Genomic DNA, 25,749 nt, shown 5'->3' on the forward strand with positions numbered 1-25,749 from the left:
AAAGTGCCCCCTAGGGTGCCCGGTTGGTGTCCTGGCATGTGAGGGGGACCAGTGCACTACGACTCCTGGCCCCTTCCACGAACAAATGCCTTGGATTTATTCGTTTTTGAGCTGGGCGCTTTCATTTTCCATTATCACTGAAAAACAAAAACGCCCAGCTCACAAATTGTCGAATAAAACATGGACGTCTATTTTTTTCGAAAATACGGTTCGGTCCGCCCCTTCACGGACCCGTTCTCGGAGATAAACGCCCATGGAGATAGACGTTTTTGTTCAATTATGCCCCTCCACATATCCTTGTGGCATTAATTTAATCATGTTATAAAGGTCATAAATGTAGATTCGTCTCCCGTCCAAAGCATAAAGATGTCATCTATATACCTACGCCAAAGGAGAATGTACTACAAAAAAGGGTGACTGCAAAATCCATTTACATTCAAAGGCTGCCATGTATATAATTGGCTATCGTGGAAGCAAAGGTAGCCCCCATCGTACCCCCAATGTCTGTAAATACAGGTCATATAAAAACAAAAAATAATTTTCACATAACGCTAACTTGACCAGTGCGTGTAAGAATTCTGTTGGAACTTCATGCGGCCTTAGTCTGGAGTCTGATGTATCCCAAATCACTTCCAAAGCCTCCTCTTGTGGAATCATGGTATATAGGAATTTGATGTCCAACATGGCCATTAGAAACGGTGAATTAACAGTCATTTCGTTCTCTGTCAAGTGAAACCAAGTGTGATGGAGAATTTCTCCTATATTAAAGACACTACACACTTCTTGAAGACGTTGACAGAGATTGATATGACAGGTAGTCACAGAAAATATCCCTCTATGCAAATGATGTGCTGATATACTTAATGCAAGTGGACAGATCAGCATCTGCCATACTGGAGATACTAGAAAATTGTAGTCAAAAGATTTTTCCATTAGGGCCTAAATTACAGGTACCTTGGTGTTTGTGTAATTTTAAGTTAGCTAGTACTATAATGGTGTACTTGGCCAGAACAGTTGTAGCATGTATGCAACATCTATTTAAAGTTAACTGTAATCCATTAATCAGGAGGGTTAAGCAAGATGTGTCAGAGTGATCTGAGCTCTAGACATCCTGAGCTGGTAGCATAAATATCCCTAAGATGTGTGTCCTTCCCAATTTTCTCTATTTATTCCAGCATATTTTATGCCATATTGTATTAATGGTATTTGCTGAGGTAAATGGATATACGTTCAGCTACATTTAGAACACAAAAGTGTATAGAATTCGATTAGACGCACCTCAGAAGTGAGAAGAGGTTGGGGGATAAGACTACAGCATCTCAAGTTATTCTAATTGGCAGCCAGAATTCAATGCCTTAGGGAGTGGCTGGATGAAGCGTGTGAAACCCCACAGCTGTAAATGGAATGATAAATGTCTAATCTACTTCTACTTCTGCTGAGAGTTCTAATGACAGCTAGCCCAGGAGTTCTAAGAGTAAGTTAGATCTCAAGATCCAGCCCTATAATTAAGAACATAAGCGTTGCCATACTGGGACAGACTGAAGGTCCATCAAGCCCAGTATCCTGTTGGCCAATCCAGGTCACAAGTACCTGGATCCCAGAACAGTAGAACAGATTTTACGCAGGCTTATGGACATTTTTTTTAAGGAAATGATCCAAACCTTTTTTAAACCCTGCTAAGCTGTTTTTACCACATTCCCTGGCAAAGAATTCCAGAGTTTAATTATACATTGAGTGAAGAAATATTTTCTCCAGTTTATTTTAAATTTACTTCTTAGTAATTTCATTGCATGCTCGTTAGTCTTAGTATTTTTGGAAAGCATAAACAAGTGATTCACCTCTACCCATTCCACTCCACTCAGTATTTTGTAGACTCACAGGGTCCAAGTCTAGTGGTATCTGTGTAAATATGGAGTAACAGCAAAACGCTTATCCTCCCATAGATGCATTACATGCTGATTCCTACATTGCATTCAGTACATTTTCAAATGACTTCAAAGGATAGCAACAGTATAGCCAAAATTTGTGGATAGCAGCTGGGGGTAACTTTGTTTGACAGTTGAGTTGAAATATTTGACATCCTAAGAGATTCCCTTTAGTGCTTATTTACAAGTAAGGACTGCACTGGCACACTTTGACAGCACAGAAGGGCCACTCAGGCATCCCACTTTGTGGAAGAGCTCTGACGAAGAAGGGCAACCTTCGAAAGCTAATCAAGAAATGTATTAAGTTATGTCCAATAAAAAAGGTATCATCTTATTTTCTTTTCCATGTTTTATTTTGTTTGATTTCTATTGATTACCTGGAAGAGCTAAGAAATAATAGCAGCCCATTTCATAGTCTGCTCCCTCTGCTGTATAAACCTGTGCTGGACTCAACAGCAATGGTGCATGCTTTACTCCTCAGAGAATTATTTTACAATGGAATGCAGAATTTCTGTCTAATTTGGATGAAGTTGATTGGCATTCCTTCTGGCTACAAGTGCATAAGGTTTCCATTTTTCTCCAAAGGAACAGAGGTGCTCATCAGGTTTTGCCGCATCATACCTACAGACACCCAATCCCTTATACACAATCTAATTCAACTTAGTGTATTAGTGGGTATGGGGAGAACAGTGCACACATAAACACATGTGTTGATCTTTGGGAAGGAATGAAATTGTGGTTACGATAGGAGCCCAAATATCATTTACATCACAATTATGGTGCTCATTTTCAAAGCACTTAGACTTACAAAATTAAGTGGAGGCATATTTTCAAAGCACTTAGAAAATTACATAGCATCTTAGTCTAGATGCTTTGAAAGTGGGCCTCCATGTCTTCTGAGTTTTGGTGGTAACAATGCACTCCCTAAGGGTAATACAAGACTAGTAACGCATTTATTTCATGCTATGAAATTCACCATGGTGTTTTTCTGGAAGAAGAAACTGTTGAATGATGCATGGAGGAGCCAGGTTAACAAAAAGATATATGTATAACAAGATCTGGAACCCTTACTACACATGTTGTAGTACTCAGTTACAGAGATAGTAGCTTGAATTTATTTAATGTTTAGATTTTTCTCTCATGGGTGGATGGGTACCCTTCCTTTCTGTTACTGGCACAGAGGTGTATTCTAATGGTTAGAGTGATGGACTGAGAACCAGGAAGGCTAGGGTTCAAATCCCATTGAAAGTCCTTGAGATCCTGGGCAAGTTGCTTAATCCCCCATCACATCTATACACTTGGATCACAAGTCTTTAGGGGACAGGAAAATACCAACTCTGTGGGATATGTGACTAATGACCTGTTTTGTAGTAATCCAGTGCTTTTAGATTGTTACTCCTAGTGCAAGGGTGTCCAGCCTCGGCCCTCACCCAGTTGGGTTTTCAGGATTTCCACAATGAATAGGCATGAGATGTATTTGTATACAGTGGAGGCAGTGCATGCAAACAGATCTCATGTCTTTTTCATTGGGGAAATCTTGAAAACCTGACTGAATCGCAGCCCTCGAGGACTGAGGTTGGACATCCCTGCTTTAGTGATATATGTGTCCAAGTTTCCAAGTTTACTGTGGGTTTACTACCCAGCCCATCATCAATTACATCTAGGTGGCTTACATGCTAAAAACAGAAAAATCAAGAAAGGGATGAACAAAAACCAGACACAATATTAATATTAATAGGACAGCAGGGGAAGGTACAGAGGAAGGGTGCACTGCATTCCAGTCCCACATCTGAAGGTGAAAGTATTTATATGTATGCAACAACTCTAACCATAGGCATCCCAGAAAAGGAACGCTATTAAGTCAGTTTTGAAATCCTCAAGCTTTGCATGTTCCCTCAGCGATTGTGGGCGTTTATTCCAGTTTTTCAGGCCTTGGACCGAAAAGATAACAGATTGTATGGGCTCACAGAACATTTCCAGGAAAGATGGAATAATCAAAAGGGAATGAGTCGCCGATCGTAGTGTTCATGAAGGAACATATGGAATTAGAAGGCAAGAAAGATATTGAGGTTCACCAGAAACTTTGATCTTGTAAACTAAAAGCATAGTTTTTTTAATGTAATTCTATGTGGTATTGGAAGCCAATGCGTTTCCTTGCGAAGTGGAGAAACATGATCAAATTGTTTTGAACCAGTAATCAGTTTTATAACGGTATTTTGCACAAGTTGTAGACAACGGATATCTTTGCAGTTAAGACCATTATATAAAGCATTGCAATAGTCAAGTTGACTTATGATAAAAGAATGAATCAAGATGTTTAGTGCATAAGGTTAAAGATTTAATTGCTCTAATTTGTTTCAGATGCAAGAAACATCTACAGATAGGTAATCTGTAGTTGAAAAGATAATGTCTCATCCAAGGATAATCCTAACACCTTTACAGCAGAATGTTGGGGAACCGGTACTGATGAAAGAATGAGAGGTTGTGGCAAAACAGTATTTAGAGAATTTGAAAATAAAACACATTTTGATTTACCAGGATTAAGAGCAAGCCTATTATTGTTAAACCAAGTGGTTAATGAGGTCAGCTTAGAGTTAATTTCAGGATGTAGGAGTTGAATGTCGTCAGCATAGACGTATGCTGTAAAGCCTAAAGATTGAGCCAAGGTCAAAACAGGTGCCATAAAAATATTGAATAGCATGGGAGATAAAATAGAGCCCTGCGGCACTCCTGATCATGTTGAATATGGTTCTGATGTGTCATTCTGAAAATGGACAATGTAAAAGTCTGTTTGAGTGATATGATTGGAACCAATTGAAAGCTGTATTGCGTATTCTTCAATGGATGTCATGATCTACCAGATTGAATGCTGCAGATAAACCCAGAGACAGCATGACTCCAGCTCCAAGTCCTCTGTCTGCGCCTTTGTACATTTGTACATTGGGAGAGCAGTTTCCAGTACTCAGAACAGGGAAAAAGTGGCCTCTGTAAACCAGACACTGGTGGGTGACACCACTAAATGTATTATTTAAATGTGTGCTGCCTCCTGAGTTCTTCACCTGCTTCATCTTTATCAAATATCTGTCTTAAATTCATCATATGCAGTAAGTCTACTTCCAGACATTATTTCACACTAGTCTAAAAATGTTCTTCCAATTATTCACAGTTAATTGGTTATGTATTGCTATTCTATGTCACATTTTAACTGGTTCTCCCTCCATCGCTTTAGAAACCTACTTTAATATCCCAGTCATTATTTCTAACAGGTTTAAAGTTAAAGTAGGAAACCAAAATACACAATATGGCAATTTCAAATAACACCTGACTCAAAGACACCATACTCAAAAACAAAACATAACCCTTTCTCAACAAGAAAGCATCTCATAAATGTTAAATGCAACACTTATAATTCACTCTCATTTACACCAGTCCCAATTGGATATGTTAATGCCAGATCTATAATAAACAAAACACAGATAATCAGAGAATGGCTAGAAGAAGAACAATTAGACCTCCTGCTGATTACTGAAACCTGGTTACATGTGCAAGGTGATCCAATATTAAATGAACTATGTTCCCCAAGTTACAATATTCTTCACCAAGCTAGAAAAAGGAAAAAAGGAGGAGGCATTGCCATAATATATAAATCCTTTTTCAAAGTAGAACTGATATCTCATATTAACTCCCCTACTATTGAAACAATTGCTTGCAAAATCAACAGTGACACTCTATAGTGATCCTATCTGCATCATCCTTTTTTACCGCCCACCTGGGAGGTGGCAATCAGCAGAAAACATCCTCACTGAATTTGTATATGCACTAAATTTGATAATTCCCTACTAATAGGGGACATCAATTTACATCTAGATAATCAGAATGACAGTAATACAAAACATCGACTTGACTTTTTAAACTACTGGCAACTCACACAACCATTCAGCAATACCTCTCACAATAAAGGTCACTTGACCTATTAGCCTATAAATTTGCAGATAACAACAGCTTTCATCTAAGTAACCATACTTGGACTCAAACTCCCTTGTCGGATCACAGTAAACTCGAGTTTTCTCTCTATTGTAGGGAAAATACGAAATCAATGAAAAATAAATGTACTATGATTCCTCACAAAACTGGAGGAAAAATAAATACAACAACATTCTGGTCTAACGTCTTGAATAATCCTGCTCTTCCTCCAGCAGACAATAACAACTTCATGATTAAATGGGATGACCTGTGCAAAAATGCCTTAAATAACATAGCTCCCCTCAAATCTACATCCAAACCAACCCAGAAAATTTAACCTTGGTTTAATCAATCAATCCTTTTTTTGAAAAGAAAATGTAGAAAACTGGAAAGAAAATGGGCTAAAGACAAATCAAACAAAAACAAATTACCTTGGAAAACTGCCGTCAAAACATAAAAATGAGATCAAAATTGCAAAAGCTCAATACTATAACAAAATAATCGGTGGTAATTTCCTTAATACCAATAAACTTTCCAATCTGATAAAAAGCCTATTATCCACAACCACAGAGTCTCCACCAACAGCAGAGCAACTGGCTACTTTTTTCGAACAAAAAATAGTTAAAATCAGAGAAGGAGTTCTCAACTTAAAATTCAACCATCAAGATATTTACGAAAAACAGTCAGACACACATACAGGAATAGCCACCAACAGAATCTGGTCTTCTTTCCAACTACCAACCCATGACACAGTAAAACATTACCTCCTAAAATATTCAAACTCATAATGCATATTAGATCCTTGTCCTAGTTACAGTATGAAGGAAGCTCCTAATATATTCATCAATCTGATTCAGTAGCATATCTCCTTCCTACTATTCCACGACACTTTCCCTGATAATAAAGGTTCTATTATCCTAACGCCAATACAAAAAAAAAACCCAATTCAATCACCATAAGTGATGTAACAAACTACAGACCAGTAGCCTCCATTCCTTTGATGATAAAGGTGATGGAAGGAATAGTAGCAGCACAAACTATGGACTACCTTTCACATTTCTCTCTACTACACAAATCGCAATCAGGTTTCAGACCATGTTATAGCACCGAGACTGTCCTTACTACCCTAGTATCAAATCTCAGAAAAGAAATTAGCATAGGGTCTAAGATCTTAATAATGCAGTTCGATATGTCTAGCGCATTCGATGTAGTAGATCATAATATCCTACTAAACATACTAGACAACTTTGGTATTTGTGGCACAGTCCACAAATGGTTTGAAGCATTTCTGAAATCAAGATCTTACAAAGTGAAAATGAAAGGAACCTTATCCTCTTCTTGGTCACCGGACTGTGGTGTCCCTCAGGGTTCTCCATTATCGCCCATTCTGTTTAATGTAATGATGTCACCACTAGGCAACAGACTAGAAACAGCAGGATTCAAAACATTCATATGCATTGACGATGTTACCATATATATAACCTTAAAAAAGAACATTAAAGACATCTTACAAAAGGCAAAACTTGGCTTAAATCTGATGGAAACCTGGGCCTCAGAATCCAAACTAAAGCTAAATAAAGAAAAAACTAAATTCATGGTCATTACCAACCTATTTGACCAAAACGACTACAACAGTTTCATAACTGACAACACTTCATTCCCCATTGACAGTAATCTGAAAATTCTAGGTATAATTATAGACAAGCATTTAACATTCGATACTCGTTTCCTCAGTAATCACAAAAGCTTTTAAGTCTCTTTGGAAACTAAAAAGGATCAAACCCTATTTCTCATCAGAAACATTCAGACTATTGATACAAACATTAACATTATCCAAATTCGATTATTGTAATGCCATATATGCTGGCTGTAAGGAGTATCTGTTGAAAAAACTCCAAACAGCTCAAAACACTGTAGCCAGGTTCATATATAAAGTCTCTCGTTTTGAAAGTGCCTCCCCTTTATTAATCAAATTACACTGGCTTCCCATCAAAGCGAGAATTACCTTCGAATTATGTACCTTTATCTTTCGAATACTAAATGGCACAGCTCCAGACTATATGGTACCATTAATAAGCTTACATCAAAGAAACACTAAATATGAGGCAAGCAATTATCTCAGACTACACCTCCCAAATTGCAAAAAAGTGATCTACAAAACTGTCCACTCTGCAGATTTCACTTACCTAGGAACCAAATGGTGGAACTCCTTACCACCCAAAATTAAAAAAGAATACTGCACCAGTGATTTCACAGTAAGAATACTGAAAGGTAATTTTAAAACAATACAGGAACGTAAGACCTTTGAAATAAGAATGATTGAATATTTTAACACCCAACAGACAGGACTTAATAAGGATCTGGGTTTTCTAACCCATTATAAACCATAAAGTTGTATTTCTCTGTTTATTTCCCTCCTCTCACCTACCAACACCCATCCTGTTAGACTATCAATGAAATGCTTTGATGTCCCCATGCATACCCCCACCCTCCCACTCTGTCAGACTGTCAAAGTAATGCTTTGATGTTTCTCTTATATATACTATCTGCTACCACATTTGCTCATTTCCGATCTGACAAAGAAGGGCAACCTTCGAAAGCTAATCAAGAAATGTATTAAGTTATGTCCAATAAAAAAGGTATCGTCTTATTTTCTTTTCCATGTTTTATTTTGTTTGATTTCTATTGATAACCTTTAAGAGTGGACTAACACGGCTACCACACCTCTCACCCAAAATTAGAAATATACAGGAATATACTAGATTCCGAAAATACTCAAATCGTGCCTATTCAGACAAACCCTCACAAAGAATGACCATATCTCAAACAATTAATTATTTCCTGAATTGGTTATTTCTGTATTTACCATTAACTTTCTCTTTGCTTCATGTACAATTTCTCATTCATAATAGATTTTCTAAATGTTAAACATCCATAGCTATCCCAGTATGTTTATGATATTGTATTTTAAAATTGGATTCTTACAACAAATTACTTTCTTATGCATTATTCTTTGTTATGTATCCTATATTGTTTATTGTAAGCCACATTGAACTCAAACTTGTTTGGGATAATGTGGGATATAAATGTCACAAACAAATAAATAAAATGACGACAGAGCTGTTGGAGTCTAATCGATAACAAATATAAGTAGTGATCCCCAAAAGGGCAGTTTCTGTGCTGTTTGATTCAGATGAAGAGCATTGGTTTTATGTAGAAAGTCCTGCAGTTGGTCAAATACAATTTTCTCAGTGATTTTTATAAGAAACAGAAGGTTAGCAATTGGTTGGTAGTTACTACTGTCCATGAGTTTAAAGATATCTTTTACTGTAGGTGTGATAGTTGCGATTTTCCAGTCATCTGGAACTGTCCTTGGTTCGACTGTATTTATAATACAGAAAATATATGTATGTTGGTGGTAACTTATCCAATCCAGACTGAGGCAGTCATGGCCCTTTATGGCAGGGTAGGCAACTCTGGTCCTCGAGAGCCCCAGGTAGGTCAGGTTTTCAGGATATTCATAATGAATATGCAGGAGATAGCTTTGCAAGCACTGCCTCCTTGGTATGCAAATCTATCTCCTGCATATTCATTGTGGATATCCTGAAAACGTGACCTGCCTGGGGCTGTCGAGGACTGGAATTGCCTACCTCTGTTTTATGGAACTGTACCATTCTTGAGAAGATGCTACACTAGTTTGCTATTGCGTTCTGCAACCTTCAGGTATCCAGGTACTAGCCAGAGCTGATCCTTTTTTAAACTGAAAGATCTGTTGCACTTGGACATTACAATAGAACATAAGAACATAAGCATTGCCATACTGGGACAGACTAAAGGTTCATCAAGCCCAGTATCCTGTTTCCCAGTGGCCTATCCAGGTCACAAGTACCTGGCAAGATCCCAGAACAGCTGCTTAGCCTAGAATATGCAGTGGATTTTCCCAAGTCCATCTTACTAATGGCTTATGGACTTTTAGGAAATTAGCCAAACCTTTTTCAAACTCTGCTAAGCTAACTGCTTTTACCAAATTATCTGGCAACAAATTCCAGTTTAATTACTTGTTGAGTGAAGAAATGTTTTCTCCGATTCATTTTAAATAGCAGTGTTGCTGATGATACAGAATAGATTTTGGAAAGCTACTACTACTACTATTTATCATTTCTATAGCGCTACAAGGCATACGCAGCGCTGTACACTATACACAAAAAAGACAGTCCCTGCTCAAAGAGCTTACAGAGAACAATTTGTAACTTGGGTTATGTTGCATTATACAATGACGGAAGGGAGTCCTGTGACATGGGGGGTAACCCTCCCAAAAATAATCGGGAGTGCTGCCTAGGTATCCTTTCAGGCATCTCCTATACATATTTTTCATTGGCCCATTTCTATGTTTCATAAGCAAGTACACGAGCATATGAGTTATCAGACTGAGTCCTGGCTAGAAGAACCAGTTAAAATACTCTGTATATGGGGACAATGTGACACTGTTTGCACTATCCACAGATTTGTAGGTTCAGACTGTATGTCGGTTCTCTGTATTTTCAAACTCCTAGATGAGTATCAAGTACAAATCTTTTTGGACAAACCCCCACCCCACCCTACCCCTTTCCCCTAGTGATAAGTTTCATCTCTCTGCAACAGGGGTTCTCATCTGAAACCTCAGGACACAGTATGCTTTTCAAGGCATCTGCAGTGAAAACCCAGATAAACTGAGATATATTCAAGATGGCTGGATAATGATTTTCAAAGGAACTGATTCCCTGGAATGAAGGAATTGTGGTATTTATTATCACGGAAGACAGACGTTATGATACTTTGAAGAAATAATCCCTATATCACCTCGTCTTCGTTTCATTTATGGATTTGATATTTAACATCAGGAACTACATTTGATATTTAACATAAGGATTTATATTTTTGTGGGGATGTTATAAAAATAGAGTGATGTAAGAATATTATTGTTAAAATCTTGTTATTCATAGAAGGCCCTGTTTACTAAGCAACTCGGCGCGCTAGTGTTTTTAGCGCAGGCTAAACAGCACGCACTAAACGTTAAAGACATCCATATATTCCTATGGGTGTCTCTAGCATTTAGCGGGTGCTAAGTACGCTAGTGCACCTTAGTAAACAGGGCCCATAGTATGGACTCATAGTGGCAGTATATGTAATCAGGATATTCTTACAATAAGAACAGCCATACTGAGTCAGACCAGTGGTCCATCTAGCCCAGTATCCTGTTTTCCAAACAGTGGCCAAGCCAGGTCACAAGTACCTGACAGAAACCCAAATTGTGACAACATTCCATGCTACCAATCCCAGGGCAAGCAGTTGCTTCCCATGTCTGCCTCAACAGCAGACTATTGACTTTTCCTCCAGGAATTTGTCCAAACCTTGTTTAAACCCAGATACGCAAACCGCTGTTACCACCTCCTCTGGCAAAGGGTTCCAGAGCTTAACTATTTGTTGAGTGAAAAAATATTTGCTCCTTTTTGTTTTAAAAGTGTTTCCATGTAACTGCCTCAAGTATCCCCTAGTCTTTGTACTTTGTACTCTGATGTCATAATATGAAGGTCACTGATTTTAATGCTATTGAATGGGGTGTGAATGGTGGATGAATGAGCGGAGCATTAGATAATGGGAAGCATATAGGTAGAAGGTGGAGTTTAGTATAGAGTTTTTTTTAGGGAATTTTGTATATTTGCAACATTAATACAGACAATTTGGAAATTATTACAGTTATCATTATATGGTAGTGCACAGCATTAACAATGAGTCATTGGGCCATCCCTATACATTTTTTTGTTTAGTTAAATGAGATTATCATCGTCGTCATCATCCTCATTTATTCATTTAACACTTTTCCAACAAGAAAAGCTCTAATAGTCTACAATTTAAACACAGTACAGTAAACATCAGGAAAACAATTAAATTGAGGTAGTCAAATACATTAAATACTATCAAGGAAGCAAGCTGCAATGAGGTAGAACATGGAAGAATAAACATAGGGCAATGTTTGCAGTGCTTAATGTGAATTTGAGACTGTAAATCAAGTCCCTACAGTTCTATTCTGTGAACCACGACTTTAATAATCAAAGCGCTCGGTGTACAGCTGTGGACCAAATGCTGCTTCAAAGAGCCATGTTTTAGCAATTTCCTGAAAACTAGATTTCTAGTTAGTTTGGTGTTTGGTAGCAGAGATTCATAGACTTGGGACTGATCCTAAAAAAGGAACTCCATCTGTTGTGTGTGGATGGAAATGTATATATGGGGTAAGATGACTGCCAAGCTAGAGCTGAACATAGTCGTTGATGGTCATGTAGGGCAAAAACAAGATTTTCAATTTGGCATGGCAGAGTGCCAGGAGTCAATGTAGACACTGTAAGGTTAGTGTAAGTCTTTTGAGTTTGCCTGTATCCAGCATGTATTTGACTTGCAGAATATTGTGGGGCCCTTTTACTAAAGGGTGACAGGGCTACTGCGCAAGTAGCGAGCAGCGAAACAGCACTACCATGGGGAGTGGCCAGATGCCCTGTGATAGTTCTGGCTTCAGCGCGTGCCGTTTCCTGTGTAAAATAGAAATTATATGCTAGCGTTGTGGGTGGGGAGTAGACATGCCCAGCGGTAATCGAGCAGCGCATATCCATCGCCGCACATTGCCCAATTACCACCGGATTAGCATGTGAGCCCTTGCAGCCAATTAAATACATGGCGGTAAGGGCTCAGGCAGTAATGGCTGCACGCTAATCATGAAATTAGTGCTTGGCCATTAAAGATGCCAATGGAAAAAAAGGCTTTTTATGGTCACGGTAAAAAGTGGCTTTGTCAGGCGGCAATCCCACACACCAACACTACCGCAGGCCACTTTAAACCATGCCTCTGTAAAAAGACCCCTGTATAAGTTGCAGGAACCAGCTGAGTTTGTTTGGACGCGGGATGTAGAACAAGTTGCAGTAATCCAACTAGGAGATCACACAGGTCTGGGTGACTGTGGCAGGGCCATCAAAGAGGGGATGAAGCTGACCAGGGCTGAATGTGTAGACAACAAGTGGTCACGATGAAACTGAAAAATACAGCCTCTTAAATCTGTTGACAGTAACATATAATAGTTTGATTTGTTACTACATGTGGAGGGGCATTTTTGAACGGGGATGCCCATCTCTAAGGGCGGCCATCTCCGAAGACGGTGTCGCGAAGGGGCGGGGCCAACCTTACTTTCGAAAAAGATGGCCGGCCATCTTTTTTTCCGATAATACGGTTGGGGCCGGCCAAATGTCAGAGATGGCAGGCCTCGGTTTTTGCCCATAATGGAAACCGAGCCTGGCGATCTCAAACCCGGCCAAATCCAAGGCATTTGGTCATGGGAGGGGCCAGCATTTGTAGTGCACTGGTCCCCCTCACATGCCAGGACGCCAACCGGGCACCCTAGGGGGCACTTCTAAAAATTAAAAAAAATAGCTCCCAGGTGCATAGCTCCCTTACCTTGGGTGCTGAGCCCCCCAAATCCCACTCCCCACTACTCTACACCATTACTATAGCCCTTATGGGTGAAGGGGGGCACCTACATGTGGGTACAGTGGGTTTTGGGGGGGGTTGGAGGGCTCCCATTTACCACCACAAGTGTAACAGGTAGGGGGGGATGGGCCTGGGTCTGCCTGCCTGAAGTCCACTGCACCCACTAAAACTGCTCCAGGGACCTGTATACTGCTGCGATGGACCTGAGTATGACATTTGAGGCTGGCATAGAGGCTGGCAAAAAAAAAATTTAAAGTTGTGTTTTTGAGGGTGGGAGGGGGTTAGTGACCATTGGGGGAGTCAGGGGAGGTGATCCCCGATTCCCTCCGGTGGTCATCTGGTCAGTTCGGGCACTTTTTTGGGACTTGGACCTGAAAAAAAAGGGACCAAATAAAGCGGACCAAATTCTCGCCAGGGACGTCCTGCCCCGTCCTGCCTTCGCTACTGTGCCGACACGCCCCCTTGAAGTTTCGCCGGCTCCGCGACGGAACGCAGTTGAAGCCGGCCAAAATTGGCTTTCGATTATACCGATTTGGCCGGCTTCAGGAGATTGCCAGCCATCTCTCGATTTGTGTCGGAAGATGGCCGGCGATCTCCTTCGAAAATAAGCTGGTTAGGGTCCCTTTTTCTAAAGCTTTGCGTGCACTAACAGAATTAGCACGTGCTAAATACTAAGAATCTCATTTTGGGCCTCTTTTACTAAAGCGTGCTAGCATTTTTAGCGCACGCTAAAAGCGCTAGCACACCTTAGTAAAAGACCCCCTTTATTCCTGTAGGCTTCTTAGCATTTAGCGCATGCTAAGCTTTAATAAATGAGCCCCTTAGTTCCTTTTTGTTTTAATTTTCAGAAATAAGAAGTCTCTCTTCAAGCAGATCCTTAAAGATTGATACTTGGAATAATTTTGGATTCTAGACTTAGGGCCCTGTTTACTAAGCCGAGCTGTAGGCGTTCTATTTAGCACGCGCTAAAAGTTAGCGCACGCTAAAGCTAGAGACACCCATAGAAATATATAGGTGTCTCTAGCATTAGCACTGTTTAGGAAACAGGGCCCTTACTTATGAACATCAGATTAATGCCCTACAGTAAGGAATTTTTTTTCCCATTTGAGAAAACTTTGAGCGATTCGAATATCTTTAAGCCCTACAGGATTTTGAATAATTGCACAAACTACATTACTTGATTATTGTAATTCACTACATTGCAGTGTAAATAAACAACAGATGCGTCGGCTTCAATTTCTCCAAAATGTAGCCGTTCGATTGATGTTTGGTTTAGGGAAATTTAGTGAAGTTAGTTCTTTATTCAGTGATTTACATTGGTTAAGATTGGACTCATGTATTCAATTCAAGATTGTATGCCAAATTTACAAGTGTATTTACAGTATGAACTCTGTTATGGTAGGAAATTTAATATTACTTCCAGGATTAAGACATTACTTGAGTTCAAAAAATTTGATTCTTGATATGCCATCTATGAGAAAGATGAAGTTGAAAGTTGTCTGGGAACATTCTTTTGTATTTTAGGGCCTGAGAATTTGGAATAGTCTGCCAGCATTTATACAGCTAATACCAGATTTTTGTTGTTGTTGTAAACCACTTTGAAATTTTGTTAAAAGCAGTATACAAGATTAAGAATAGAATAGAATAGAATAGAGGTATAATGCAATTGCAGCAAACAAACTTATAAAAGCTTTTACATCTACAATAGAATATCGCCCTTTAAGCTCCCATTGTCTCCTTCCAACGTTTCAATTATTGTGTTCCATTGTTACATTCCTTAACGACACCTCGATTGTCTCGCATAACTCTGCACAATGTAATCCATAACCAATTTGTAACAAACTGTATTTCCATCATTCATCTCATATTGTAGGCCACACTGAGCCCGCAAAAAGGTGGGAAAATGTGGGATACAAATGCAATAAATAAATAAATAAAACTCATGCTGGTCAATCAATACGGCAATACTAAAGTGAAACCTCCCAAAAAAACATTTTTGTGGGGTTGTCAAGAAGATTTATACAGAACTCTGAAAAGAAAAAGAAAAGAAGGGGAACAAAGAAAAATGGGGACGGGAATATAAAAAATCATATACATAATTATAGTAGGAAATATCATGGGATACAGGTGCTCAGATCTTGTCCTTCAATAGTCCCGATATTTCACCAAATATAAAGAATATCCACAAAATTATATGAAATCAATATAATAATGTGCTCAGAAATAAATCAGTGCTCCAACGTAATTTCTAAATCACATCTAGGCACCCTTATCTCAATCATCACACAGAATATCATTTCTTAATCAAGATCAATGGCCAAAGATACTTAGCTTGCAGAGGACACTAGCAATACTACAGCATGGGTGAAACGAGAGGGAGTTCATTAAAAATGAAGCCCCAACAAGGATCCGTGTTTTGCTGTTATATACGGCTTCATCAGGGGGTCTTACGTCAAAATAGTATAATTTAAAAAAAAAAGCATCAAACATAAATCAAAATTCTAACAAAATTAAAGAAGCTACCAGGCTAGATAACTCCACCCAACTCCATCTTGGATTAACTGTCAAAAAACACTCAGCCACAGACCTGGTTTTTAACTACTTCCTGATGAAGCCATATATAATGGCTAAAACACGGATCTTTGTTGGGGCTTCATTTTTAATGGACACCCTCTCATTTCGCCCATGCTGTAGTATTGCTAGTGTCCTCTGCAAGCTAAGTATCTTTGTCCATTGTTCTTGATTAAGTAAAAAATGGTATTGTGTGTGATGATTGAGATAAGGGCGCCTAGATGTGATTTAAAAATTACTTTGGGGCACTGATTTATTTCTGAGCATGTTATTATATTTTATTGATTTCATGTAATTTCCTGGATACTCTTTATATTTGTTATATATTATGGTGCTATCCAGGCTGATTTTTTTTATATTTGGAGTACCCCATATTTCACCGCATTTAGACAGCATCTTATGACATATTGCCATTGAGGGGCATTTTCGAACAGGGACACCCATCTCTAAGGGCGCCCATCTCTGAGGATGTCCCCGCGAAGGGGCGGGGTATCCCATATTATCGAAACAAGATGGGCGTCCATCTTTCGTTTTGATAATACGGTCGGGGATGCCCAAATCTCAGAATTTAGGTCGACCTAAGAGATGGTCGACCTAAATGTTGAGATGGTCAACCTTAGAGATGGACGACCTCAGTTTTCGCTGATAATGGAAACCGACGACGCCCATCTCAAAAACGACCAAATACAAGCCCTTTGGTCATGGGAGGAGCCAGCATTCGTAGTGCACTGGTCCCCCTCACATGCCAGGACACCAACCGGGCACCCTAGGGGGCACTTTTACAAAAACAAAAAAAAGGTAAAAGAGCTCCCAGGTGCACAGCACCCTTCCCTTGGGTGTTGAGCCCCCCAAATCCCCCTCAAAACCCACTGCCCACAAGTCTACACCATTACTATAGCCCTAAGGGGTGAAGGGGGGCACCTACATGTGGGTACAGTGGGTTTGGGGGGGTTGGACGACTAAGCATTAAGCAGCACAATTGTAACAGGTAGGGGGGGGATGGGCCTGGGTCCACCTGCCTGACGTCCACTGCACCCCCTAACAACTGCTCCAGGGACCTGCATACTGCTGCTTGGGAGGAGGGTATGACATTTGAGGGTGAAAATAAAAAGTTATGAAACATCATTTTTTGTGGTGGGAGGGGGTTAGTGACCACTGGGGGAGTCAGGGGAGGTCATCCCCGACTCCCTCTGGGGGTCATCTGGTCATTTAGGGCACTTTTTGGGGCCTTATTCGTGAAAAAACAGGGTCCAGGAAAGTGCCCTAAATTCTAGCTACAAACGCATCCATTATCGGCGAAAGGCGCCCATCTCTGTTCGGGTGATAACCACGCCCCAGTTCCGCCTTCACCACGCCTCCGACACGCCCCCATCCACTTTGTCCGCATCCGCGACGGAGTGCAGTTGAAAGCGTCCAAAGTTCGGCTTTCGATTATACCGCTTTATTTGTTTTTGTGAGAAAGACGCCCATCTCCCGATTTAGGTCGGAACTTGGGCGTTTTTCTCGTTCGATTATAAGCTGGATTGTATTCCATCTCACAGATATATCTGAATTTACTCAACCATTTATATACAGAGGAAACTCATGCGTCCTTCCAGGATGCTGAGAAGACCAGTCTTCCAGCGCTTAAGCAAACCGCACTAAGGTGTTTTAGCAACAATATATCCAGGAATATTCTTGTTTAATTTAAAAATTCCTGGGTCCCATGCTATTAGGAAACCTTTGAGTATGTGAAAATGGAATTGAACACACTTCCAGTATGCCTTTGCCTTGGGGCATGTCCACCAAATGTGCATCATAGTGCCTCTACTAGAACAACCCCTCCCAACAATTCGGAGAAGCATTAGAAAACCATATGGTTAGTATTTCAATGGTAATATACCAACGATATACCATCTTTACATGATTCTTTTGAATGGGACTTAGTTTGTTTTTATTATATTTTCCAAAACCAGCAGAATGTTTGGGTACTGTTTCATTCAAGCCATCCCACTTCTCTCCCCTCCAGGTCTCAGACATTCACAGAGACAACACGCACATAGCCGTTAGAAAGAATTCCATGAGTTATGGGTCTTCCGCCCCTGCCCAGCATCTCTCCTTCTGCATGTGATTAGGTCTTTCAACTCTCCTCCGCCTCCCTCCACAACCCGTTGGTACCTTTTAAAGCCTTCAGGTTTTCACTGGCAGCGAGCAGCTACTCATACTGTTACTCATGCTGGCCCCAAAGCTTCTCTCTGACCTGGTCCCGCCTATACAGCAACAGGAAGATGCATCAGATGCTGGTTTTACTATGGCTTATTTTTAGGCAGTCTAGTAAGTGACCCTCTGCTAGTAATGTGTTTACGAAGAGTTGGAAATGATTGAGTAATCTAGATTATTTTTTTAATGTTTTTACAGGAGGGGTAAGGGTCCTTGAAGCGTGTTGTAAATTTGAGTCTGGAGAGAAGGATATTGAAGCATTACTGTGTCCTCTAGCACACCTGTCTCTTTCTCTCTCTCTCTTTAACATTGGAGACAGCTGTATATTTTGGCACTTTGAACACACAACAGCTGTTTATACTGAGCTGGAGTACATCACATGCATCCTGAAAAAGAGACTCCTGCTGAATGAGTCACTGGAAAACTCAGGCACCTAGAAATGTATTCTCTCTATTATATATATGAGATGTTGGCTAATAAGACTTTTTTGGAGGGGTGGGGTGAGACTCAAGGGATTAGCATGGGGATACAGAGCTGTCACTCTTAGATCACTGGTTCCAGTGGACTGGATGATTCAGGTTTGACACATGGACTCAGAGCTGGTTTCAGGGGGCTGTTTTATTTATTTATTGAGGATTATTATTAGTTACATTATCAGTGGCCTTTGACATGTTCGATCGTAGCCTTCTTTTGGGAAGACTGAGTTACTTGGGACTAACAGGAGCAGTTCTGGAATGGCTGAAAGGATTTTTGGAAGAAAGATCCTTTGTGGTGAAAATGGAAGGTGCCCTTTCTCAGTCTTGGAAACCTGTGTGTGGGGTTCCACAAGGTTCTCCTGTCTTCCATATTGTTTAATATCTTTATGCTTTCATTAAATTTTATTAAATTAGATAAAGGAGCATGCTATTCTTATGCCAATGATATATTTATTTTGCTGACAGCTTCATTTCATACAGAAGAGACCTTTGCTAACATTTTTTAATTGCATAAGGGCCTCTTTTACAAAGCTACCCTAGAGCAAGCCCATAGGAATTGATTGGGCTTTCTCTCATTTACTGCACAGGAATCGCTAGTGCAGCTATATAAAAGAAGCCCTAAATGAGATAAAAAAATGGACACTCTCTAATATGTTGAAACTGAATACAAGTAAAACCAAAATTTTATGGCTAGGACCTCATTCCGGATCTTCACCCCAAATTTACCTTTAGACCAGTGCTTCCCAATCTTTTTGTGCCTGTGACCCCATCATTGCAACCAAATAAAATTGTGTGACCCCCCCCCCCCCCCCAGAGATACAGAATAATGATGTACCTATGGATAACCCACCTAGGTCATGACCCCAAAAGCAGGTTTTGTGACCCCATTTGGGTCCCGACCCACAGTTTGGGAAGCTCTGCTTTACACCCCTCCCCCCATTTTACAAAGCCGCGCTAGTGCCTGCTGGTGCAGTAATGCCAACACAACCCATTCGCTGTGTCAGACTTGCTGTATGGCTCTATAAAAAGGGGGAGGGGTTTTGTCTCTAAGGACTCATTGATAATTGAAAACTCTACGAAAGTGATGGGTATCATATTAGACTCCTCATATAGTGAATAGTGGAATATCGCAGGGATCTGTACTGGGACTGGTGCTATTTAACATATTTTATAAATGATCTGGAAATTGGAACGACTAGTGAGGTGATTAAATTTGCAGATGATACAAAACTATTCAAAGTTGTCAAAACACATGCAGATTGTGAAAAATTGCAGGAAGACCTTAGGGAACTGGAAGACTGGGCATCCAAATGCAAATTGGACAAATGCAAATTGATGCACATTGGGAAGAATAATCTGAATCATTGTGACCTGATGCTAGGGTTCACCTTAGGAGTCAGCCCTCAAGAAAAAGATCTAGGTGTCATTGTAGACAATATGCTGCAATCTTCTACTCAGTGTGCAGCGGTGGCCAAAAAAAGCAAACAGGATGCTAGGAATTATTAGGAAAGGGATGGTAAACAAGACCAAGAATACTATAATGCCTACGTATTGCTCCATGGTGCAACCTCACCTTGAGTATCATGTTCAAGTCTGGTCGCCGTATCTCAAGGTTCAGAGAACAGCGACCAAAATGATAAAGGTGATGGAACTCCTCCAGTAAGAGGAAAGGCCAAAATAAACAGTCAGTAAAAATAGAAAATTAAGCATAATACTGTATTGTAAAATTGGATTCTTACGACAAATTACTTTCTTATTCTTTGTTATATATCCTATATTGTTTATTGTAAGCCATATTGAACTCAAACTTGTTTGGGATAATGTGAGATATAAATGTCACAAACAAACAAACAAATAAATAAATAATACAGGCACTGTATGAAAATGCATCCAATGTTCCAAACAATATTGGTAACTATCAGACCTTTACTATATTAAAACATTTTATTGATAAACCAAAAACATTTATTTTTATAAAACACATATCCCATATTGCACATGTTCAAAATATTATTACCCCATCAATTACATCTGACAGCACTGGCACATTCAAATGTTTCAAAAGGTCACTGCTGGAAGCTTATTTGTATCCTTCTGGTACAGCACAGTCCTTCTTGGAACTTCATGTTTTAAAAACAAAAATGCCACGAGAACTCACTGACTGACTAAAATTGAAAAGTTTTATCTGTTGGTTAAGCTCACTGTCCCCCAAAGTCTGTAATGACGACTTCCAAGTCCTTATTGAACATCAAATCCAGCTGACTTTTATGGTGTCATAGCACTTAGAAATTTTTGGATGAGAATTTTTGAGGTTGTAAGCTAAAAATATGCAAATATCGAATGCCTCGTACACAAGGAGGTCGAAAAATTTATGAACTATGCAATCTAGATGAGAAACCAAATAAAGAAGGATGCAATAAATTATTTAGTAATCCATACACTACTTGAAAGAACAAGCACAGGGGCTCTTTTACAAAGGTTTGGAAGAGCTACCACGTGGGTAGTGCGCATGGGCGTAGCCAGACTTTGGCGGGAGGGGGGTCCAGAGCCCGAGGTGAGGGGGCACATTTTAGCCCCCCCCCCAGCGCCGCCGACCCTCCCGCCATTGCCGACCCCCCCCCCCCCCCCCCCCCCCCCCGCCGGGTTGCTTCACACTATCTGGCAGTGGAAGGATTTTGTGTTGTTACTGAGGTAACACCAGACTTGGAATATAAATATTGGACTGATATGTTGCATACAGTTTTTTTATATGAAATAGGCAAATTCATACTATACACAGTTAAACAATGAAATATGGAGGCTGAATTAGATTTGGATGGGCCAGAGTGGAGCTTTTCGGGGGCTTTGACAACAACTTCAGAAATTTTAGAACAAGACCAGTGCTGGACAGACTTCTAGTTTATGCCCTAAAATGGCAAGGATAAATCCAACAACAGGCATACATATCTCATTGGGCAGACTGGATGGTCTGCTGACATCTACTATGTTACTTTAAGTTACTATTTAGGCATGCTTTGTTCAGCTGTGAATGAGTTTGGTGTGTGGGACTGTACTAAATAACCAAAGCAAATCACGGATAAAGAGCGTCCAAAAGTTTATTTCCCAGTGATAAATCTGACCCAAAGAAAAGACCCAACACAGACCGTGTTTCAGCTGAAGAGCCTTCCTCAGGGGTCGAATCAGTTCAAGTCAGTCAACTTCACAGAATCATAAAACATGTAGAACAAAAGAACTCCCGAAGTGATGATATCTGTGGTTATGGAGGAAGAGGTGGAATCCCTGTTGAAACTTCATTCTCACTGCTGTTTGGATGAACGTTCTGCTTATTTGTTCTCTTATATGCCATGAGAACTGTTAGGCCGGTTATCCTCACCTGTCAGTGATCTATTGAGGTCAGGTCTTCTACCTGTTGATATGGGTAGAATAGTTTTGTTTACTCATCCTAAGGCATCTAGTTTGGATTTTTCTTTTCCTGCGAGTTTTAGACTAGTAGCCAATATTCCTTTCTTTACAAAATTGATGGAAACTCTTGTAAGTAAACAGTTTGCAGCTTATTTGGATAGATTCTCAACACCACAGGACTACAGGATTCTCATTAGGATTCCGTGGTTCACGGCGTTCAAACTAATTATGTCTTTTTGTCAAAAACTAAAGACATATCTCTTTGGAAAATCATTGAAAATCTGGCCTTGTTTGATGATGCTTAATTTTCTATTTTTACTGACTGTTTATTTTGGCTGTTATGTTACATCTTGATTGTGGGTATTTTGCTAATTCTATGTATATTGCATTGTATTGAAGGCCACCATCAGATGTAATAAGACAATTGCCGATTTCCTATCCTGATCCAAAAAACTGTGCAAATCATCCAGAAGAGCCACTAAAGCAGTGTCTGAACTAAAATGAGAAAAGAAACCAGACTGACAGTGGTCCAGTAGATCACGGACATCCAGAAAAGGCAGCGACTGTCTTAGAATCACTTCTATTGGTTTATCAAGAAAGGACAAGTTTGAGGGTGGTCTGGCACAACGATACAGAATCTGTCCCCTTAGGTCATTGTTTTCAGGAAACTGGATGGATTCAGGGGAGGGATGCAGGGTTTCTCACCCCTTGGTCACTGATTTCAGGGGATGGAATGGGTTCAGAGAATGGTTTGGAATCTTCAGTATTTTCAAATGCTGTGTGTTGCGTACATCCTTTACATGTCCTACATTTCTCTCTGTTTTCACCCCTCTTCCTGCAGTGCCCCTCACCCAGCTCTAAGCATGGACCGCATGAAGAAGATTAAGCGGCAACTCTCCATGACATTAAGGGGAGGAAGAACGGGAGAGAAGAGTCGAACAGAACAGCTGGAACAAATCCCCAGAGAGGAAAAGACCAGCAGCCTTGACATTGGTCAGTCTGGAAACTGAGAAGAGGGCAGTAGCAGAGCTGCCAAGTTACCCACTTCCAGGAGGGAGATCTTGTTGACCAGCCCTGGTTTTGAACTTGCATCCTAGAGTAGGGTTGTATTTGTAGTCCCTGATTCTTGTCATTGAAATTAGAGAGCTGCATGGGAATCAGGCTAGCAGGAATCCCACGGGGATCCCCTCAATGTCCACGGGACATGTCCTTGGGACTCCCTTGGGGATGGAAGCAGGCCCTGTGGGGATCCCACGGGAATAGATGTGGGTCCTATGGGGTTCCCACAGTAGTGTAGTGCCAGGCCAGCTAACTATCCTTTCCTTGTGTCATGGCAGTTATAATAGCACAAAAAAATTAATGGATATGGTTGATAGCATTGAAATCCCCATAAGAACTGAAAGGGGAAGTTATCAACATGGGCTACTGTTGAGTTATTTTACCACAAGTCAGGTTAGTTTAGCACAGAGGACAGGCAGGGATGGAGGAGATTCCAGTGGGGACGAGCAGGGATAGGTTAGATTCCAGCAGGGATAAGTGGGCACAGGTGAAATTTCTGTCCCCATGCAATTCTCTAATTTAAATCAGAGCTGCAGGTCCCCATAATGCATCAAGATGAAGTTGTCAGAAATCCAGGAATGGCCTAAGGTGTTCCTCCTGGACCTGGGCAACTTGGAAACTCTGCAGTAGGATTTAAGGTGAGGGAGAAATGGTCAAAGAATAAACATGAGAGTTTCATAGGTGAGAAACAATGGACAGCCACAATGTCAGAAAAAGGAACAGGATGGGTTCATAAGGTCAATGAGAACGAAAGAGGAAGTTTATGAGAGGTTAGGAGGAGAAGCCCAGAGGTCAGGGAGAGAAAGAGTGAGTGCCTGAGGGATCAGATGGAGAAGGACATGGACAACAAGAAGAGATTGTGCCAGGGGCTAAGCGGGAAGGTCAAAGAGAAGCAGCAGAGTAATATGCCCGCTAAAGAGAAGGGAGATGAAAAGAGAGTGTGTTGTGAGATGGAATGGAGAGAAACAAAAGGGGCGGTGTGCCTGGGTCAGGGAGAGAGAGGGATAGGGAGAGAGGCAAACTGCTGTTTTGAGCATTGCAGCCAATGAGAAAAGCAGCATCCATGACAAGGGTGAGTTCAAGTCAGATATGGAGCATCATAGGTACAACAATATAATGTGCTCCCTTTAGGGGCAGGAAGAAAAACTGCAGCTCACACACTGAACAAAACCTAAGGTTTTGTCTGTCATCCAAATAGGGTTTTAAATCCCTCTGCAGCTTCTCCCTGGAACATTTTCTGAACCCTGCCAGAGCAGCTCTGCAAAGCGTCTCTGAGCTGCCCCCCTCCCCCAATGATGCACCCTGTGGTGCTGTGGGCCCCTTCAGGACCCAAATACTGAAGTTCAGTGCTGTGCGGACAGTGTCAGTGTCTAGTGAGTGCCCTGTGTCCTGCTAAGGTAAGCCAGGTGTCATGGCTGCCAGCTGCATGTTGCTTCCTTTTACCTCTTTTGTTATTGAAGTATAGATTGAGGTTGGGAGTGTTGTTCTAGTGTGTTTTGTTTTGTTTTCTCTTTATTTGTTAATTAGGTGGCAATTCTGTAAATTGGCGCCAAGATTTAGGTGCCCCAAGGCCATGCGCTTAGCACTAATTCTAGCATTCTGTAAGTTATGTTCATTTCTCAGAGACACGCCCGTGACCTTCCCATGTTTACACCCTCTCGCACTTAAGCGCTAAGCAATTTTGATGTTACGTTATAGAATAGCACCTAGTCTTTATACATGTAATTGCCAATTAGCGACCCAATCACGCACACACGTGCTGTTATTCTATAATGTATGCGCACAATTGGCGCCTATCTTTAGGTATCAATTTATAGAATTGCCCTTTTAGTTTCTTCCCTCTGTGCTGTTTTGATGTCATGTCTTTTTTCCTTTTGCTCACTTTCTTTCTCCTTCTCTCTGCTGCTGTCTCTCATCTTCTTTTCCTTTCTGCTCGCACTCTTTCCATCTTTCTTCTTTTTTTTTCCCTTTCCCTCCCCATTTCATTTCTGTACCTTGTGACATCTACCCTCAGATCCTGCCAAGAGGAAGGGACAGCCCCTTCCTCCCTCCCGCAGCATGCATGCCTTCCTGCACCAGTACGCCACCAACGCCTTCCGAAAACCATCAGCTCACCGGCCGAACCGTACTCTCTGCAGAAGCCTCAGTTCCTTCTTGAACCAGACTGGAACACTAGGTACCTATCACCCTCTTTCTCCTCCTTGAGAGGACTCCCCTGAGGTCAGTGACAGTGCCAGGGCTTAGAACTGAGACTTAAAGAGATAAAGTGGGTGGTCTTCTGGACAAGTAGGCAAACCCACTCTTCACACCTGAGGTGATTGGCCCAGTTGCCCATGTGGCCTATGGGAATAGTTCATTCAATTACATGCAGAAGTCTGCAAAATTCATTGGCCTTTAGCATAGTCCACTTGTCCATAAGTAAATATTGATGTCTTGATGTACAGATCTAAAAAGCCACAGATCGACAAAATTGATGGATAGCCCACTTGTCCATAAGACCATCCAAGTGACTCCTCTGGTCATCGGACATATGACCAGTGAGAAGTCTAGGGTTTAGAACTTAGACAGAAGGAGATAAAGTGACTCCCTTGTAGTCACACACTTGGTGAAAGACAGGGTTAGGGCTTTGCATTTTTAATGAT

At 40.7% G+C, this 25,749-nt stretch overlaps 1 protein-coding gene across 2 annotated transcripts in view; it reads left to right on the forward strand.

The window, feature by feature from the left end:
- The window catches only part of LOC115463413 (cyclin-dependent kinase 16-like), a 119,221-nt gene that overhangs the window by 25,415 nt on the left and 68,057 nt on the right, over window positions 1-25,749 (forward strand). For both annotated transcript variants that reach the window (XM_030193879.1, XM_030193881.1), the window contains exons 2-3: window positions 22,890-23,041; window positions 25,122-25,283. In XM_030193879.1, the coding sequence (XP_030049739.1) occupies window positions 22,912-23,041; window positions 25,122-25,283 (292 nt within the window). In that variant the 5' untranslated portion in view covers window positions 22,890-22,911. The remainder of the gene's footprint in view (window positions 1-22,889; window positions 23,042-25,121; window positions 25,284-25,749) is intronic.

Source organism: Microcaecilia unicolor, chromosome 2 (assembly GCF_901765095.1).
Source record: "Microcaecilia unicolor chromosome 2, aMicUni1.1, whole genome shotgun sequence".
Taxonomy (NCBI): Eukaryota; Metazoa; Chordata; class Amphibia; order Gymnophiona; family Siphonopidae; genus Microcaecilia; species Microcaecilia unicolor.